Source organism: Hypanus sabinus, chromosome 9 (assembly GCF_030144855.1).
Source record: "Hypanus sabinus isolate sHypSab1 chromosome 9, sHypSab1.hap1, whole genome shotgun sequence".
In the NCBI taxonomy this organism is placed as follows: domain Eukaryota; kingdom Metazoa; phylum Chordata; class Chondrichthyes; order Myliobatiformes; family Dasyatidae; genus Hypanus; species Hypanus sabinus.
The window spans coordinates 7,128,437-7,144,467 of record NC_082714.1 but is presented as its reverse complement, the minus strand read 5'-3'; the positions used below and the strand labels follow the sequence as shown (position 1 = coordinate 7,144,467).

The window sequence follows — 16,031 nt, the reverse complement described above, 5'->3', positions numbered from 1 at the left end:
ATGTTGTCTTGCAGTAGTAGAAGTATATATAGTGCAAAGAGAGCAAAAAAATATATATATTGAGGTAGTGTACATGGGTTTATTGTCCATTCAGAAATCTGGTGGTGGATGGGATACTCAATGTCCTAAAACATTGAGTATCTGTTGGTAGCAATGAAAAGAGGGCATGTCCTGGGTGATGATTGCCTCCTTTTTGAGCTATCACTTTTAGAAGATGTCATCGATGCTGGGGAGGCTAGTGCCCATGATGGAGTTTGGCTGAGCTTTTTGCAGCTTTTCCGATCTTGTGAAATGGCCCTCTGTACCAGGCGTTATCAATTCAGTCTTGTAAATAACATAAATGGCAAACATCAGAAAAATATATCACCTTACAATTTTGAAGCAAGTATTGTTAGTGAACGTTTAAAGATTAAAATTTGTTCTCATACATGTGCTGCAGGTTAGAAGCTGTCACAGTTCTGTGTTTTTGTTCTTGTTTTAAGTGATTTTCTAATTCATGTAAAATATCATCGTGGAGGATTTTATATTTCATGTTTCAGGCAATCATGTGTAGCAAATCCTATTTAAAATTTAAAATGAGAAGTGTTTAAAGTGCACTATAGTCTTTACCTGATCATTGAAGCTTAGAGTAATGTTGTCCAGCTCTTTGGCCATGAGCCAAATGTGACCAATTAGGAATTCGGATATGAGTAACCGCATTTCTAATGAGTAAATAATGCGTAATAGATACGTTGGGACTCAGATAGTCACAGTGTGTCTGTTGTAAAATAATTCAAGGAAAGAAGTGTGTGTGGACATATGTTATTGTTCTAAGCTTCTTCCCTGACAGAGTGTTCAGCAAAAGTGGGGGACAAATTGTCCACCAAAATTTTTTTGATAAACCTAACAATTCTCACGGCTGTCTTGACTACTTCCCAATCTGTCTCTTGTAAAAATGCCATTCCCTTTTCTGAGTTCCTTAATCTCTGCTGCGTCTATTCCCACAATATAACTTTCCTTTCCAAGTCATTAGAGGAGCCCTCCTCCCACCATTGATGCTGCCCTCACCTGCATCTCCTCCATTCCGCAGACTTCCACGCTCATCCCATCTTCATGCCACTCAGGAATAGGGTTCCTCTTGTTCTCACCTACCACCCCATGAGCCTCCACAAATCACAAATATAAATACAGAAGATGGCTTACAGCCCATGTGGACTTGCATTTGTGGAGCAGCTTTCATGTTTCATTCAGAGTTCTTCAAGCATTTTGCAGTCCATGAAGTATTATGGAATGTCGGAATCTGTTGTAATGTTTGCCTATGAAAAGGTCTGCCAAGTCCAAAGTTATTATATACCATGGATGTTGCCTGACTTGCTGAGTTCCTCTTGCATTTTGTGTGTATCACTCTTCATCGTGTGAGTTTGTTCAATGAATTATAAACCAGTTAAAGGGCACCACTTTCAAGTATTCTGCAGTTACATCAAAGTTTGTTCTGTCACTACTGCCAATACTTAGGGTGTGCTTTGATGTTCATAGTTCACTATGCATATTTTGCAGAGCACAGAGCTGTCCCAGCTTAAAGCCTTTCAATGTTACTTAATATTTCACAAGATATTTAATGGTTTCTCAGGCTAAAGATAAAAGATTATCATAACCTACAACCTATGGTCTCACCCTCAGGGGCTATTTGTTTGCTATTTGTTTCTTATTTATTATTATTTTGCTTGTTTTTGTCATTCCTTTGTATTTTCTTTGAATGTCTGTGAGAAGATGAATCTCATGGTATATAACGACATAAATGTACTTGGATAATTTTACTTTGAAGCTTTTGCACTTTGATCTTGTACAATGGTCACCACAGTGATTTTCCCAATTTCAGTCACGTTGTGTAGTAAAATGTCATAGTGTTGTCATTTTGTATTGTATTGTCAACCATGATGAAATGATGGAGCTGACCTGATGGCCAAATGGCCTAATTCTGCTCCTATATCTTATGGTACTTTTAAAAAAAACGCAATTGTAACCTGTATTTGCATATCCCCACATGATCCTAGTTCATAAACCCAAAGGATTCTCCTTTGGATATGTTGCTGGCAATCCAGAGCAACATACACAGAATGCTGCAGGAGTTCAACAGGTCAGGCAGCTTTTATGAAGAGGAATAAACGTATGATGCTTCAGGCCGAGAAGAGTCATTAACATTGACTGTTAATTCTTTTCCATAGATGTTGCCTGACCTGCTGATTTCCTCCAGCGATTTGTGTTGATCTAAGTACCTCATGTGGGAGAGGTACTGACATGTTTCAACTGCGTGTTGAATTGTGTGCATCATTAGTTTCAGTAATAGCACAGTTCACCCACTTTACTCATTCGGTCTTAGGAATGCAGAGAAGTAACTCAAAATTAACCTTTGTTGAAAGCATTGGATCTTGTTGAGTTTGTCTCATATCTCAGTGGTAAACATTCTGTTCCACCAGGCGAGGAGTTGTTGATACTCAGAAATTAAATAGTTTTCTCCTCATGATATACCATAGGTTGTTGCAGTGAAAGGCTAATATACATACAATGTCCCTAAACTGTCACCACGAGAACATTTCAGTTAATTCCGCTGTGGACAGTCCCAAGTCCAACTGTGAAAAGAGGAGGGTTGGGCATGAGGCTAGCAGCCGCATCCGAGAAATGCCAGCAGAAACTCCAAAGACCTCATACCTGGCAGAGGATGAATCTTCGACAGGGTACACCTTGAAAGACTGGCCAGCTGCTTTTGGTGATCTATGCCCCAGTAGGATTGACAGACTTAAGAAGAAGTGGACTTCAGTTGACCAACACACACACAAAGTGCTGGAGGAACTCAGCAGGTCAGGCAGCATCTATGTGTAGGGCTCTCAGTATCAGTAACTGTGGTGTTAACTATTCAGGCTAACAAAATGGCTTCTCTATGTTGTTATAATGAAATGGCTTCTCTGTAATGTTACTTAATGCTGTAATGGGTTTCTGTATCTGGAATGTTTGGGTTATAGCTGCAGATAAGGGGGGAACTAACCAATGAAGAATTGTTATGCTATCTTGTATTTGTGAGCTGAGCAGGAGGTCACGCATTTTTTCGGAAGGCGAGCGAGGAGGACAGACGTGTGAGGAGCGGACAGCAGTTCCAGGGCGGCGGATACTGGACATCAGAGGTTTGGACGGTGGCCGAAGGCTCAGAAGGTCATTGTGGATGGAACCGGAGGCATGAGCTCCAACGTATTAAAATATTATGTGCGCAAACTGATAAACTTACTGATTTGGCACCTTTAGGTTATCTGTTTCTACTATCCCATCAATAAGAAATAACTATAAAGTTGCAATTATTTAATCGCCTTTGGTGTATCATCTGATATTTGTGTTGTGAGTGTGTACAGGGGGTGGGGCATTACACCGTATTTACACCAAAGTATTGCACAATTGGCAGGGTGACGGCGGTTTACCCTAGGCGAACGGGGGTAAATTGAGGGCAAGCATATGGAATGAGATAAAAAGAAAACAATTTGGACTGAGACCCTTTATCAAGACCTTACCCCTTCATAATTTATTTTATTTTGTTTATTCACTTCCACAGATGCTGCCTACCCTGTTGAGTTAGTTCTTCCAGCATTTGCGTGTTGCTCAAGATTTTCAGTATTTGCAGAATCTCTTGTTCAAAGTAAATTTTTTTATCAAAGTACATACAGGGCATATATATGCCCTGAGATTATTTTCTTGTAGGCATTCACAGTAGATACATCGCAAAACAATAGAATCAACAAAATGTGCATGGATGAATAAACAACCAATGTGCAAATACAAAAATAAAAACAAAATAATAAAAAGTATTAAATAATATTGAGAATGCGAGTTGTAGAGACCTTGAAAATACGTCTGTAGGTTGTGAAATCAGTTCAGTGTTGAGGTGAGTGGAGTTATCTACACTGGTTTAGGAGCTTGGTGTTTGAAGAGTTAACAACTGTTCCTGAACCTGGTAACGTGGGACCTAAGTCTCTTGTACCTTCCTGATGGCAGCAGCAAGAAGCTTCTGTCTTCAGTTGATCTAGTTTGTTTAATTCTAAAGTCAGTTTCCATATTATGGGGAATTTTGTAGACAGCTCCTACCCATTAGATAGAGATTGTTCAGGCATAATGTCTTGCCACCACAGAAACATCCCTCCTAGTGGTGTGGACTGTATTCAACTGAAACCCGATGGGAATTGTGTTCTTTATGTTTACCAACAAGGTTATTGGAATTGCTTGCATGGAGTTCCTTCATGAAAAGGCAGCAGAACGTCAGCGTGTGATTTAATTGAAGCAGGAATTTAACCATATAACCATATAACAATCACAGCACGGAAACAGGCCATCTTGGCCCTCCTAGTCCGTGCCGAACCCTTAATCTCACCTAGTCCCACCTACCCGCACTCAGCCCATAATCCTCCACTCCTTTCCTGTCCATATACCTATCCAATTTTACCTTAAATGACACAACTGAACTGGCCTCTACTACTTCTACAGGAAGCTCATTCCACACAGCTATCACTCTTTGAGTAAAGAAATACCCCCTCGTGTTTCCCTTAAACTTCTGCCCCCTAACTCTCAAATCATGTCCTCTAGTTTGAATCTCCCCTACTCTCAATGGAAACAGCCTGTTCACGTCAACTCTATCTATCCCTCTCAAAATTTTAAATACCTCGATCAAATCCCCCCTCAACCTTCTACGCTCCAATGAATAGAGACCTAACTTGTTCAACCTTTCTCTGTAACTTAATTGCTGAAACCCAGGTAACATCCTAGTAAATCGTCTCTGCACTCTCTCTAATTTATTGATATCTTTCCTATAATTCGGTGACCAGAACTGCACACAATATTCCAAATTTGGCCTTACCAATGCCTTGTACAACTTTAGCATTACATCCCAACTTCTGTACTCAATGCTTTGATTTATAAAGGCCAGCGTTCCAAAAGCCCTCTTCACCACCCTATCTACATGAGACTCCACTTTCAGGGAACTATGCACAGTTATTCCTAGATCTCTCTGTTCCTCTGCATTCCTCAATGCCCTACCATTTACTCTGTATGTTCTATTTGGATTATTCCTGCCAAAATGTAGAACCTCACACTTCTCAGCATTAAACTCCATCTGCCAACGTTCAGCCCATTCTTCTAACCGGCATAAATCTCCCTGCAAACTTTGAAAATCCACCTCATTATCCACAACACCTCCTACCTTAGTATCATCGGCATACTTACTAATCCAATTTACCACCCCATCATCCAGATCATTTATGTATATTACAAACAACATTGGGCCCAAAACAGATCCCTGAGGCACCCCGCTAGTCACCGGCCTCCATCCTGATAAACAATTATCCACCACTACTCTCTGGCATCTCCCATCTAGCCACTGTTGAATCCATTTTATTACTCCAGCATTAATACCTAATGACTGAACCTTCTTAACTAACCTTCCATGTGGAACTTTGTCAAAGGCTTTGCTGAAGTCCATATAGACTACATCCACTGCCTTACCCTCGTCAACATTCCTCGTAACTTCTTCAAAAAATTCAATAAGGTTCGTCAAACATGACCTTCCACGCACAAATCCATGCTGGCTACTTCTAATCAGATCCCGTCTATCCAGATAATTATAAATACTATCTCTAAGAATACTTTCCATTAATTTACCCACCACTGATGTCAAACTGACAGGTCTATAATTGCTAGGCTTCCTTCTAGAACCCTTTTTAAATAATGGAACCACATGAGCAATACGCCAATCCTCCGGCACAATCCCCGTTTCTAATGACATATTAAAGATCTCCGTCAGAGCTCCTGCTATTTCTACACAAACTTCCCTCAAGGTCCTGAGGAATATCCTGTCAGGACCCGGAGATTTATCCACTTTTAAATTTCTTAAAAGCGCCAGTACCTCCACCTCTTTAATTGTCATAGGTTCCATAACTTCCTTACTTGTTTCCCACACAGACAATTCAATATCCTTCTCCTTAGTGAATACCGAAGAGAAGAAATCATTCAAAATCTCTCCCATCTCCTTCGGTTCCACACATAGCTGACCACTCTGATTCTCTAAGGGGCCAATTTTATCCCTCACTATCCTCTTGCTTTTAATATAACTGTAGAAACCTTTCGGATTTACTTTCACCTTATTTGCCAAACCAACCTCGTATCTTCTTTTAGCTTTTCTAATCTCTTTCTTAAGATTCCTTTTACATTCTTTATATTCCTCGAGCAATTCCTTTACTCCATGCTGCCTATATCTATTGTAGACATCCCTCTTTTTCTGAACCAAATTTCTAATATCCCTTGAAAACCATGGTGCTCTCAAACCTTTAACCTTTCCTTTCACCCTAACAGGAACATAAAGATTCTGTACCCTCATAATTTCACCCTTAAATGACCTCCATTTCTATTACATCCTTCCCATAAAACAACTTGACCCAATCCACTCTCTCTAAATCCCTTCGCATCCCCTCAAAGTTAGCCTTTCTCCAATCAAAAATCTCAACTCTAGGTCCAGTCCTGTCCTTCTCCATAATTATATTGAAGCATGCTATTGTGATCTCTGGACCCGAAGTGCTCCCCAACACATACATCTGTCAGCTGACCTTTTTGGTGGCTTAATTTTCATGGATCTTGGAGGGAAAACAAAATTTATGAATTTTTGTTTGATATCAAAAGTGCAGCATGCTTCACTTCCATTAACAGTGGAATCTAGACATGGTTGGTAGAAGGAAATGTCTTTAATGTAAGTAGTTTAATGATGCATCTTGATAACGTACAGCTTTTTGCATTGCCCTAATACCTGAAACATAAGAGTCATTGGGTTAACTTCTGTTGGGTGGGGTGCTGACTTAATTGTTACTTCAACTGGAACTGCTTTAAGTGACAGAATACATATTTTAACATTACAGTCGTCCCTCGGTATCTGCTGGGGATTGGTTCCAGGACCATCGGGAACTAAAATCCATGGATTTTCAAGTCTCTTATATAAAATGGTGTAGTATTTGCATATAACCTACACGCATCCTCCTATATTCTTTAAATCATCTCTAGGTTACTTATAATACCTAATACAATGTAAATGTTATGTAAATAGTTGTTATACTGTATTGTTTAGGGAATTCTTCATGTGCCTTGCGCGTTACACGCTTGGGCAATCATGGCTCTCCACATCGAACGTTCCCTCACAGTGTCAATGATATCTTGCATATTTGGATCTGTTATTTCTTTCACAGTGTCCATATATTTTTTTCTTTGCCTTTGTCTTCCGTGTTTCCCGGGCATGTGGCCTTGTGATGCAAGACATTCTATTTCTCCCTTTCTGATGACATGGCCCAGGAATTTAAGTTTCCTCTCATTTAATGTTCTCTAAAGATCTTTTTGTATGGGCATGTTAGAGTACTGTCTCATTAGTTACCGTGTCTCTATGATATTTTCACCATTCTCCTAAGAAACCACATTTCTGTTACCTCTAAGTTTCTTTGGAGTTCTGGTGTTATTGTCCACGTTTTGGAAGCAGAGAGCAAGATTGACCAGATGTAACATTTTAGTAGCCTGAACCTTGTTGTCATAGAAGTATGTCTGTTGGTAAAAGTGGGTTTCATTTTTTGGAAGTTGGTTTTGGCAATAGCAATTCTTCCTTTTATTTCTACTTCTAGCATCTTGTGATATAAAGCTACTAAGGTAATTAAAGCTGGTCTTTTGCTCAATCTTTTGGTTACTGATGTACAACTGGCAGTTGGGAGTATCCTGTTGTTTAGGGAATGATGTCAAGGGAAAAAAGTCTGCCTGTTCAGTACAGGCGCAACCATCGTAGCTCTTCTGGGAACGCTGATGCTGCCTCGGCATCAGGCAATGCCGATACTCCCGTGATCTTTAAGTTCTTGAGGCTGTAGTGCTTTACATAGCCAGCTATCCCTTACTAGCCTTAAACTGCTTCCTCTTGCTCACAACACAAGCAGCGAACAAATGAGACGCGAGGCAAACAATGCTCAAACAACGAGTGCTGGAGAGAGACTGAGGATCTGAAATGGCGGGAGGCTACAGCAGGGTATGCTTACACATCATTTGCGTGGATTCAGCATTGTGCTCAGTGCGCAGCAAATTCAAGTTTTGCTTTTTGGAACTTGCTGGAATTTTTAAAAAATATTTTCGATCCGCGGTTGGTTGAACCCACAGATACGGAAGGCCGACTGTACTTAAAAAGTTCTGTCTCTTTAACTATTTATAGAATCCTGTTTTATACAAGAAATATACTGCATTTAAATTGTAGACTTGCCTTTCCCTCAATAATGTTTTCTCCCATTCCACAGACTTCAGTGTGTCCTTTGAACTAAACTTGCTGTGGAGAGGTTGTTCTCTATAGTGGGTGAGTTGAGGACCAGAAAGCACAACCTCAGAATCCCTGTCCCTTTAGAACAGAGATGAGGAGGAATTTCTTTAGCCAGAGGTTGAGAAATTCTTGATTATTCAGGGCATCAAAGGTTATGAGGAAAATTCAAAATAATGGTGTGGAGAGGGATAATAAATAGCCACGAACGAATGGGGGAGAAGACTCGATGGACTAAATGGCCTAATTCTGCTCCTATATCTTATTGTCTCCTTGGTCTGCATGACCACACTTCTAGTTTCTTAAAAGTTATCAAGAATACAATTCCACCCTTTATTCCCTCTTCCCTTGTCCAGGCTTATGAAGTCAGTCAGGCTTGTGCAGATCAGATGACCTTTCACTGTCTGGCATTGATCTTGTGCTACCTTCTCTATAGCTCAGCTGACCGTTAAATATTTGCCTTCATAAGTAATTCATTGTGCAAAGAGCTTTGGGATTTTTGCATGATAATGCTCTAAAGTTACAAGCAATTCTGAAAAGCTTTGCTTCCGTGGAGTGGGCTCATAGGCAAAACTAGGAAATGCTCCATTTAACTGTAGTCTTTACCTGTCGCTTTACTGACTCTGCACTTATATAATGTGAAGATACAGGTATTCATGTAATTATGGTGTGGAAAATTCTGACAGTTTAGAAGAGTGAGGGATAATCTCATTGGAAACTATCAAACACTGAAAGGCCAATATAGAGTGGATGTTGAGAGAATGTTTCCTATAGTGAGGGAGTCTAGGAATGCAAGGATATCCCTTTAGAGCAGAGATTAGGTGGATTTTTTAAGTCAGAGTGGTGAATTGGGAATTCATTGCCACAGACAGCTGTGGAGATCAAGTCTTTGGGTATATTTGAAGTGAAGGTTGATAGGGTCTTACAGGGAGAAGGCAGGAGAATGGAGTTGAGAGGGATAATAAATCAGCCCTGATGGAATAGCAGAACAATCTTGATGGGCTGAATGGCCTAATTCTGCTCCTATGTCTTATGATTTTACACACAAAATGTTTTGCAACTTCTCTTTCAGTTACTCCAAATGCATTGCATCATAGAGAGACTTAGTCCCTTTGGTTGCTCTTGCTAATTTGATGATTCAGATGAAAATAATAGAGAATTAGTGTAGCCTAGGAAGTAAAAGATTGAAGGAAGTAACTGGACAGCTCTTTCGAAGATCAAAAGCACGATAAGCTAAATAATCTTGTTTAGTATGAATCTGATTCCTGTAAAATTGGCTTTGTAAACCTGAATATGGAGGGTTGTCAGCAACGTTTGTAAACCTGAATATGGAGGGTTGTCAGCAACGTTTGTAAACCTGAATATGGAGGGTTGTCAGCAACGTTTGTAAACCTGAATATGGAGGGTTGTCAGCAACCTTTGTAAACCTGAATATGGAGGGTTGTCAGCAACGTTTGTAAACCTGAATATGGAGGGTTGTCAGCAACGTTTGTAAACCTGAATATGGAGGGTTGTCAGCAACCTTTGTAAACCTGAATATGGAGGTTTGTCAGCAACCTTTGTAAACCTGAATATGGAGGGTTGTCAGCAACCTTTGTAAACCTGAATATGGAGGGTTGTCAGCAACGTTTGTAAACCTGAATATGGAGGGTTGTCAGCAACCTTTGTAAATCTGAATATGGAGGTTTGTCAGCAACCTTTGTAAACCTGAATATGGAGGGTTGTCAGCAACCTTTGTAAACCTGAATATGGAGGGTTGTCAGCAACCTTTGTAAACCTGAATATGGAGGGTTGTCAGCAACCTTTGTAAACCTCAATATGGAGGGTTGTCAGCAACGTTTGTAAACCTCAATATGGAGGTTTGTCGGCAACCTTTGTAAACCTGAATATGGAGGGTTGTCAGCAACCTTTGTAAACCTGAATATGGAGGGTTGTCAGCAACCTTTGTAAACCTGAATATGGAGGGTTGTCAGCAACCTTTGTAAATCTGAATATGGAGGGTTGTCAGCAACCTTTGTAAACCTGAATATGGAGGGTTGTCAGCAACCTTTGTAAACCTGAATATGGAGGGTTGTCAGCAACGTTTCTAAACCTGAATATGGAGGGTTGTCAGCAACCTTTGTAAACCTGAATATGGAGGGTTGTCAGCAACGTTTGGCTCTTGACAGGTTTTTCTTTTGGCCTCTGGTCGTATTGATGGATAGAAAATGGGTGCTACTTGCTGTTACTGAAATTATTTAGCGTATTTCAATTTCCTATATAGTCCTTTTGCTGTGTCTGGATTCTTTTTAATTGGGTTGTCTGTGATTAAAACAGTAGCCAGAAATGGTGGAAGGCAGTTTTGTTTGTGGTATTTGGCAAAATATCATTGGCAATTTTCCCTACATTATTCATCATACAAAAGTAATGAACTGTTAAACATTCTGTAGTCAACTATTTAATTCCTGCCCCCTTTAAGCATTATTTTCTCAACACTTTCTTTCATGCTGTCCTGCCTCACTTAATAGTCGCAAAATGTTTATTGCCATTTTTCTATTGGCAGCTGTTCCAGAAATATGATACTGTGCAATTTTCTACTCGTGTCTGTTTTTTTGTAATGGTTTGATGGACCTGTTTTCTCGTGTTTTGTTAGCAGGTTTTTATGACGTACTTATAAATTCAAAGTACATTTATTATAGAAGTATGTATACAGTACAAGGGGTGACTCTTAAGTTTGTGGCCTAAGATAGGAGTCAATTTTAGAAAATCTAGCACATTTATTTTTCAACATAGTCCCCTCCTACATTTACACACTTAGTCCAGCGGTCGTGGAGCATACGGATCCCTTCTTTGTAGAAATCGGCGTCTTGGACCTCCAGAAGTGGTCCACAGCAGGGTTGATTGATAAGTTCATGGCCTAAGGTAGGAGGAGATGAGTTGTACAGCTCTCGTTGCATGCACATGCAGTTCAACTGTAAGTGATTATGCAGAAAGTTTGAAGTTAATAACATCTCCTATAGATGTGACAGGCTTGAGATGAGGGGGAAGTTGACTTCTTGTTATAACAGAGCTTGAAAGAGGTTGTTCCTAGAGGATCATTCAGTGAAGCTACATGGGTAGACCAGAAGCTGGAAAGGGAAGGTCACATCAATGTGACTGTATTAGCCACTGCAGTAATCAGTGGAAACAGATCTGCAGATGTTTAGGGAGACTGCAGATCTCTTGGCACGGTGTGTAGGGGTTAGTGTAATGTTATTACAGCGCCAGTGATATGGATTCAGTACCTCTGCTCTCTGTAAGGAACTTGTACATTCTCCCATGACCATGTGGGTTTCCTCCTGCTGCTCCAGTTTTCTCTCACCTTCCAAAAATGTATGGGTTTGTAGGTGAATTGGTCACGTGTAATTGGGCATTGCAGGCTTGTTAGGCTGGAAAGACCTATTACCGTGCTGTATCTCAAAATAATTCTCTCTATCAAGTACTTAGCAGTATTTATATTACTGGTGTTATACAAATGGATGTTATTTCTCCTTTTAAAAAATAGTGAGAATTTGGCCAACAAAAAAATGGTTGTGCTTCTTAAAGCATGATGCATAAAAAGGAAATCATGAGACAAAGCACTGTTCCTTCTCAGCTGTGCGGGGGTGTGGCCACGCAATACTGAAATGCTCCCACGCTGCTGGAGTAAAGATAGATGAGAAAAAATTTATGATTTTCTTGCACTGTATTTCATTCTAAATATCCATAGCATGCATATTACAAAAATATATTAAAGTTGTTATTAAAGTGCCACACAACTGTTAAATAAAATTAGAGGGAACGTTGGTGACAAGTGCTCTCAAATTTTGCCTTTGACACCTGTTTAATTGAACATTAATATAGAGAGGAAACAATTGTAAATAATACTTAAATATTGAAGTTATTGTGGATTTGACTTTTATTTAGATAGAGCAAGCCAGTTTTAATAGTTAAAGGCGATCTTGCAGTTAACTGTCTTTATTTGAACTGTATTCTTTCAGAAATAAATGATGACCATAGTTGATAAAGTGACAGAGGCCTCAAACACTGCAGCTTGCAAGAACCAGACCTGCAGCTCTGTGGCACCTTTCTCTGGAATTGCCCAAGAGAAGAACATGGAGCCAGGAACAGCAAGTTGGGGTGCCACATCTCCTATTACAGAGGTACCGAAGAACAAAATGTTGGGACCTATGCCTGGAGCTGCTCTATATACCAATACAATGTCTCTACAGGAGAAACCAAAGCAACCAGTACAAAAAGATCAAAGTAAGTTTTTAATAACATTTTCTTTTCAGAAGGTAATGTCAGAATTGTTTAATAGCTGTTGCCTGTGTTTTCCATGCAGCTGGTTAATTTCTTGCTAGAGTTGAGAAGAAAGGGGGAGGATTTACATTGAAACCTATCACATACTCAGACAGGCGTATAGTATTGATATTTTCCAATTATATACTGATCCTGGGATATGTTGGAGCCACTCTCACAGTCCAGGTGTCACAGCCCCAATTGCTGCTGTCACCACCGGGATTACTCTGGCTTTAACCTTCCACATCTTTTCCATCTGCTCTTTCAAACCCTGGTATTTCTGCAGCTTCTCATATTCTTTCTTCCTGATGTTACTGTCATTCCCGGGATTGCCATATCTATTACTTTCTTCTGCTCTTGTCCAGTATTACTCTATCTGGTTGGTTGGCCAGTACCTGCTTATCAGTCTGTATTTGGAAGACTCACAGGATCTCAGCCCTGTCATTCTCCACTACCTTTTTAGGTGTTTCCCATTTGAACTTGGGAGTATCCAATCCATACTCAGCGCAGACGCTCCTGTACACAATTCCTGCAATTTGGTTGTGCCGTTCAATGTATGCTTTCCCAGCCTGCATCTTGCACCCTGCTACTATGTGCTGAATGGTTTCAGTGGATTCCTTGTGCAGTCTTGGGTCTTGTGTCGTTTGAAAACCCCTGTTTCTATTGCTCTTGTGCTCAGTGCCTGTTCTTATGCAGCTTTGGAGGCTGACACCAGGAACCAGACTCTAGTGCAGGGATCCAGGGCTCCAGTCTCAGTCTCAGTGGTGATGGCCCAGTAAGGATCTTGGGCTAGACCCCTCGCACTTACATTACACCTGCTCAGACGTCACCTGGATTAACAAGGTCCACGCCAATGGTTGGGGAATGGGGACCATCTGGCAAGAAACTGGCTACTAAAACAAAACTGGACAACATGTATGTCTTTCTGTGTGTGAATGTGTGTATGTGTGTATATATATATATACACACACACAAACACACACACACACACACATTCATATATATATATATATATATATTTATGAGAGAGAGAGAGAGAGACAGACACACACACACACACACCCCAAGACTTTTGCACAGTACTGTATTTCTCAACATGGAGCAGAGAATGAGTTTGTAAAACTGGCAGGATCAAAGGATATTGGAAATGGTGAGGGTAGAGTGCTGTGGGAGGGGTGTGGGACAGGTCACAGAGAGGGAGTGCCAGGGGTGACATGTGATGCAGGTGCAGACACACCAAGCAAGGTCATTTGTTTCCAAACAGTCGGTTAGCCATGATTGAATAGCAGAGAAGACTGGATGGCCAAATGGACTAATTCTGCTCCTATGTCTTATGGTCTTACAGATCATTGCAGAATGTCTCTCTTGTGCTTCCCTCTCCCTCCCCTCTCTCTTCCCTTTTTCCAACCATGAACCCCCTTTTCCTGCCCTCTTCACACTCAGTCCACAATAGGGACCCATATCAGAATCAGGTTTATCATCACTCAAGTATGTCATGAAAGTTTTTTTTATTTTGCGGCAGCAGTATGATGCAATACATAAAATTACTACTCTACTGTGCAAAAGTCTTCAGGGACCCTAGCACTATACATACACTCTTTGGTCAACAGCACCCTTAAAGCATCCCACTCTCACCTTTAAGTACCATAGTTCTCAATGGCTCTATTCCCTTTGGTATATATAGTAATTCATAGGCTTCTTCCCACCATCTTACCTTATCAAAGTATCCTATTACTTCCTATTCCTTTTTGTGTATGCACGTTTTAGCTTGCTCACTGAATGTCTTGACACTTCACAGCCAATTGCTCCCGATATCTTCTCCCTATTTATAGCTGGATGCAGGTGTCGATTGCACAGGGAAGTCTCGGCAGCCTCCGAGGTGATTGACCAATTGGTTTGTGCGTAATTTGCGACGGCTTTAATTCCCCATCTCTGAATTGTGCCATGAGATCACTTGCATTCATTCATGTGAACAGCCAAGACATCTCCTTACAGTATTGCACTTGTACTGATGCACTAAATTGTCGGTCTAGATCAAGGGTTCCCAAACTGGGGTCCACCGATCCCTTGCCATCGTATTGGTCCATGGCATAAAAAAGATTGGAAACCCTGGTCTAAATTATGTTGGTCTTTTAACCATCTGTCCTAGTGCTGTACTGAAATTGTACTGAAAAGCAGGCATTTGCCTCAAAATACTTTAGCTGTATGATTCTACTAACTTACATCTTCCTGAGTTTTGAATGATTCCTATTTTCCTTTTTTGTGTAGTTGATTGCTAAATTGTTGCTTGAACTACGTTTTTCTGTAAATAGCAATATTTTTAATTATGACTATTGACTGATTTCAGTATTTATTTTTGTTTGACTATCTGAAGAGGCATGCGAAACAAAGTTATTAACTTATTGCTAAGCTTTGCTTCCTTCTCGGCTTATAATTTTTGCTTAAGTTAGTAACATTTGAACATTATATTTTGCAATAGTGTCATTGAGCTCTATAGCACAGAAACAGGCCACCAGTCGATGCAGAATAAGCAGAAGCCCAGAAAGAGTGCATCTCTCAGTTGCAAACACCCGCACATAGACCATAAATACTACAGCACAGCAGCAGGCCCTACAGCCTGTTTAGTCCGTGCCAAGCTATAACCCACATTTGGACTATAGCCCTCCATTATCCCTCCCAACCACATACTCATCCAAATTTCTCTTAAATGTTGAAATCAAAGCCGCATCTGCTAATTCCGCTGGCGGCTCGTCCACACTTGCACCACTTAAGTGAAAAAATTCCCCCTAAATATTTCACCTTTCTCCCTTAACCTATGTATGACCTCTAGTTCTGTAGGGAAATTATATTTTCCAATAAAACCTATAGTTATTTTAAAAGATCCTTGTTTTCGTTTGGAAAATGTTACATTTTTGGGCATGTCTGGTACATAAGAAGAAATGTTAGACACTTACACTGAATTCTCCTTCAAATATTTGACAAACGCTGCACACGGGTCTCCAAATCAATGCTAATGAAACATGACCTGCCATAATTTGTGTATTTAGCTGCAGAGTGGTGTTGCTGGTCGTACAGATGTCTCAACTCCAGCGGTTGGGCTTTCATACTGACCTCTGGTGCCTACGTGGAATTTCTAAATTCTTTCTGCCATCATGTGGATTTCCCCGTGTGTTCCCATTTCCATTCACGTCCATGAGTTTCTTCCCCTCTGCCATCAGATTTCTGAATAGACAGTGAATCAACGTACACTGCCTCACTCATTTTTACCTCTCTTTGCACTGCTTATTTAACTTATATAATACTGTGCATAAGTTTTAGGCACATATATACTGTGTAGTTAGGGTGCCCAAGACATTTGCGCAGTACTGTAGTAATTTTATATATTGCATTTTTT

General features: G+C 40.3%; 1 protein-coding gene across 3 annotated transcripts in view; it reads left to right on the top strand.

The window, feature by feature from the left end:
- The window catches only part of usp42 (ubiquitin specific peptidase 42), a 90,295-nt gene that overhangs the window by 3,021 nt on the left and 71,243 nt on the right, over positions 1-16,031 (top strand). For 2 of the 3 annotated variants that reach the window (XM_059978991.1, XM_059978988.1), the window contains exon 2: positions 12,337-12,601. In XM_059978991.1, the coding sequence (XP_059834974.1) occupies positions 12,343-12,601 (259 nt within the window). In that variant the 5' untranslated portion in view covers positions 12,337-12,342. Of the gene's footprint in view, positions 1-3,066; positions 3,238-12,336; positions 12,602-16,031 lie in introns of all 3 variants that reach the window. The other variant, XM_059978989.1, reaches the window with a different exon arrangement.